The following is a 4,279-nucleotide window of genomic DNA, read 5'->3' as shown; positions in this document are numbered from 1 at the left end:
TTGATTAAATTTAATTAGACAAAAATGAAATTTTCTTATTGGTCGAAATTGGTTTACACGGTTTTTTAGAAATGTACGGTTTTCATTTGAACGTGCCCCCATATATATGTATGTATATATAGGTTTGTGCTTGCAACTAATCATAAGATAAGTGATAAGATAAAACTAACATTTAAGTTTATCCAAATCAGAAAACCATAAACAAACTGTCAAAAAATTCGTATTCCAGAGGAGGCTGGTGCAAGTTCCCAAATGGGTTAAGTCGCGTGGAAACACGTCTGTAATACTGTTTCCAAACATAAAAATATGATTTTTTGGAAAGCACACACACAATACACTAATGCTATCTTGTGACCATTTCATATATATGTAAAATTCGCACAATACGGCTAAATCCTCAGCTAACTTGATCTCTTCAACAATTCTACGTGATCGTTTACCAAACGCTTACCTGGGTAAGTAGCTTACCAAGTTATATTACTTTAAATACGATAAAGACCAAGAATCTTACCCGATAAGTGAGGGCAACGACTATCACCATGGTAAACGCTTTTGGTTAAACTTTGATATCCAATTTTAAACATTAATAAAAGTTTAATTTTGTTGTGACATATTTATTGTGGGCCAAACAGATTTTTTATGGGCCGCAGAGTTGGCACCAACACCATCAGGAAGGCTGACAACTGTGTGTACTCTTCACTGCCTTTCGTTAAGGATGGAGGTCTTGTTCCTGTTCATACAGATTTGTGCAAACCATTTTAAAGCATTTCTTCCAAATTCCCTTCTTCTAAACCCCAAAACCATCTTCTTTTTTTTTTCACTCAAAATCAATCCTTTTCTCCACTTTTGATTTTCTTGAACCATATAATCAACAATGGCATCCATCCCTTGCTCTTCGAATCTCACTTCTCCACTTTCTGATTTTTCTAAATCCAACCGAAACCACCAACCTTCTTGTCTCTCGCTTTCTTCTTGTTCTGCAACTACTTCTGTCAAATCCCTTTTAGGGTCATCAAATTCGATGTTTTTTCAACATGGGTTTGCTCTAAAAGCTGGAATTGTTTCTGGGTTTTCGTCCATCTCTCGATCTCAATTTGGGGTTTTTGCTACAGCTGCTACAGGAAAGAGTATTTATGATTTTACTGTAAAGGTACACAATCACTTGCACCCTTTATGTTCATTGAAATATGTTTTCCTTTGTGGGTGAATTGCACATGTTGATGGGGATTTCTTGATTTAGTTCCCCAAGATTTCTTGATTTGGTTCCCATAGTATATCTGTTCCAAATTCTGATGTATGTATAATTGCTAGAAAATGCTATGTCCTCTAGGTCTCTATAGTTCTTATCCAATGACTGAAATAGAGGACAGTTCTTGTTTTACAATATTGAAGGCTCTAAAATCATCTAGTTTGATAGCTTCTATTGGGACACTAGACTCTTAAGCCAGCCACCTAGTGGGTCGTTGTGTACCTGATTTGCCTCTCACATGATACGGCGCTAAAGTGGAGGTTGTTGGTCACAAATCCTTTTCGCGCAAACTATTCAAATCTATGTCTAAATTATGAAAGACGGTAAGATGCCATATTGAATCATGTAAATATTCGCTAGTTTTAAGGAAAAAAACTAATCGAAAATTTGTTTAATCACAGTTCATTTTGCATTGACATGATTGTTATTTGTTGCAGGATATTGACCGAAAGGATGTTCCTCTCTCCCAATACAAGGGAAAGGTTCTACTAATCGTCAATGTTGCATCGCAATGGTAATTCCTACTCTTATGATTCTATCAAGTTCACTTCAAGTAGGTTAAAGGGCTGTTTGGCAATTGCTGAATGATTTGGTGCAGAATGATTAAGTGGTTAGAATGATTAAGAGGCTCTCATGATATAGTGCAAAATGAAATATAATTGTTTGGTAATTGTGTACAATGAAATTAGGGCTCTTAATGGTTAAGGGTATCCAGGATACAAAATCATTAAGAGGGTTTTAGAATCATTAAGAGGGTTTTAGAATCATTAAGAGGCAGACTTTTTTTTTTGCCAAACAAGATTTACCTCTTAACGATTCAGATGTTGCCTTTTAATGGAACTATTAAGAGGTAAACAAAATAACACCTAAGTTATACCTTTCTAACTTTTGGAATTAACTTTGGGTTCAGTGGTTTGACGACATCGAACTATTCGGAGCTCTCTCAAATCTATAACAAGTACAAAGACCAAGGTTCGTGGCTACTAAATCCGAGGCTATTGTATTAGTTTTCGTATAATTAGTTGAATAAAAGTCCAACCAAAAGCAAATGCTAACTTGCTTTGGAGAATTTCATTCACAAGGTTTTACCACTTGGCTTTACAAAGGTATAATTAGGCCATGTTTTGAGCAACCATAAGCTAGCTTATTGAAAAAGCTTTGTTTGCTAGGCATGAAGTAGCTTTATAAGCTAGATTTTTGAAAAGCTACTTTAAATAGCTTTTCAATAAGCCACAGGGGCTGTTTTCGTTTTGTTTTTCCATTTATGCCCCCTTATTTTAGAATTGAGTCATTTTTCAATATATCTTTTTAGGTAATTTTATATTGTCATCTAGCTTATCAGCTTGCTTTTACCAAACATAATTAGTTTATCTGCTAACAACTAGCTTATTAGCCAACAACTATAGCCTTCAGATAGCTTTTCAAAAAGCTCCACATTTTTTTTCACCTTTTTCCAATTATGCCCGTTATGTTAGAATTAGGTAATTCTATATAATGTCCTTCTAGGTCGTTTTTCATTGTCATCTACTTTAAGAGCTAGTTTTTACCCAAGGTGACTAGTTTATCAGCTGACAACTATAGTCTTAGTGATGCACAGGACTGACAACCCGATCCAGACCAACCGGACCTGGACGGTCAGGCCTGGATCGGTCATAGGTTTCAGACCAAGGACCGGTGTAGACAGAGAACGTAGCTTACGTCTTTAACTTGTAAATCTTCACACAGGGCTCGAAATCCTTGCATTCCCCTGCAATCAGTTTGGGTTCCAAGAACCTGGTTCAAATGCTCAGATTAAAGAATTTGCTTGTTCAAGGTTCAAAGCTGAATTTCCAATTTTTGACAAGGTTTGTTGAGGTTTCTTCTACTTATTCCTTGTATGGTATAATGTGCGCAGACCTGACCTCTACCTGAAAAGAGTAGACCATTTTATTACTCAATCTTGTAATAAACCGATTGATCTAGAGTACTAATATTGTATCTGCCCCAGGTTGATGTGAATGGCCCATTCACAGCCCCGGTTTATCAGTATCTCAAGTCGACTAGCGGAGGATTATTGGGTGATTTGGTGAAGTGGAATTTTGAGAAGTTTCTAGTAGATAAAAGCGGAAAGGTCGTCGAAAGATACCTTCCTACTACTTCCCCTAACGAGATCGAGGTACGCTACACTTTCTACAATGAGTAACAAAACCTTTTGAACCATCGTTCTTTTCGAAATGCAAAAAGATTGCCAACTTTAGGGTAATCTCTGGGGTAGCTCAACTGGGAAGACTTTGGGTTTGTTCCCCCTTGGTCACTGGTTCGAGTCCTTTCAGGGCCACTAGAGGTTTTCCAGGCTGCTAGCTTCAGGGCCCCATGGGGATAGTCGAGATCTGCTTAAGCTGACCCGGACACCCACAGTTATCAAAAAACTCCAGTTTCATTCATTATAGAAAGTGCAATGCTTCTTTATTGCATCTTCGCGAGAACATGATTTATTTGGTATAAAATACGTAGTTCACTATTCTGTTATGTTGCAGAAGGACATACGGAAGCTTGTTGCAGTATAGAACGATTACATACCTAAAATCCGAGAGACTACATGGTATTTATGATTTTGTACCGTTTCGCTTACATTCATCATCACACGGTTCGTCCCTTTAGTTCTTGTGACCAAAAGCAAATAGCATGTATAGCCGGGAACCGTGGATTCGTGTAACTATCTAAATAATATATAGTTATGGTACTCATTGTTTGAATGACATATTTTTAAAGTGTCGTATAAAAAAGCTAATAAGACGATTAATTGTCATAAAAATACTCCTTTCGATCCAAAATAAAGATGAATTCAATTCTTTCGTTTGGTTCACATGTTGAAATGGATGGAATCTTTTGAATTCCTTTGAATTTCATAAATTGATGAATTCATCATTCCTTGGCATAAGTGAAGAAATTGAATATCATCTCTTTGCATTCAATTTAAGTAACACCATTCGCTCCTTGCCCCCATCACGACCATGTTGTTATTTTTACTGTCACGGCCCCTAACCCCCC

General features: G+C 36.7%; 1 protein-coding gene across 1 annotated transcript; it reads left to right on the top strand.

Moving 5' to 3' along the window:
• Nucleotides 1–717: 717 nt before the first annotated feature.
• Nucleotides 718–4,037, top strand: LOC112529288 (probable phospholipid hydroperoxide glutathione peroxidase). Its single transcript, XM_025140501.1, has 6 exons — nucleotides 718–1,150; nucleotides 1,687–1,763; nucleotides 2,160–2,221; nucleotides 2,975–3,093; nucleotides 3,237–3,404; nucleotides 3,766–4,037. Exons 1-6 carry the CDS (start codon nucleotides 875–877, stop codon nucleotides 3,793–3,795), a joined length of 732 nt encoding a protein of 243 aa, XP_024996269.1. The 5' UTR covers nucleotides 718–874; the 3' UTR covers nucleotides 3,796–4,037.
• Nucleotides 4,038–4,279: the final 242 nt, after the last annotated feature.

The sequence above is a fragment of the Cynara cardunculus genome (genome assembly GCF_001531365.2).
Source record: "Cynara cardunculus var. scolymus isolate 2C chromosome LG 16, CcrdV1, whole genome shotgun sequence".
NCBI lineage: Eukaryota > Viridiplantae > Streptophyta > Magnoliopsida > Asterales > Asteraceae > Cynara > Cynara cardunculus.
This window is presented reverse-complemented; position numbering and strand designations above follow the sequence as displayed.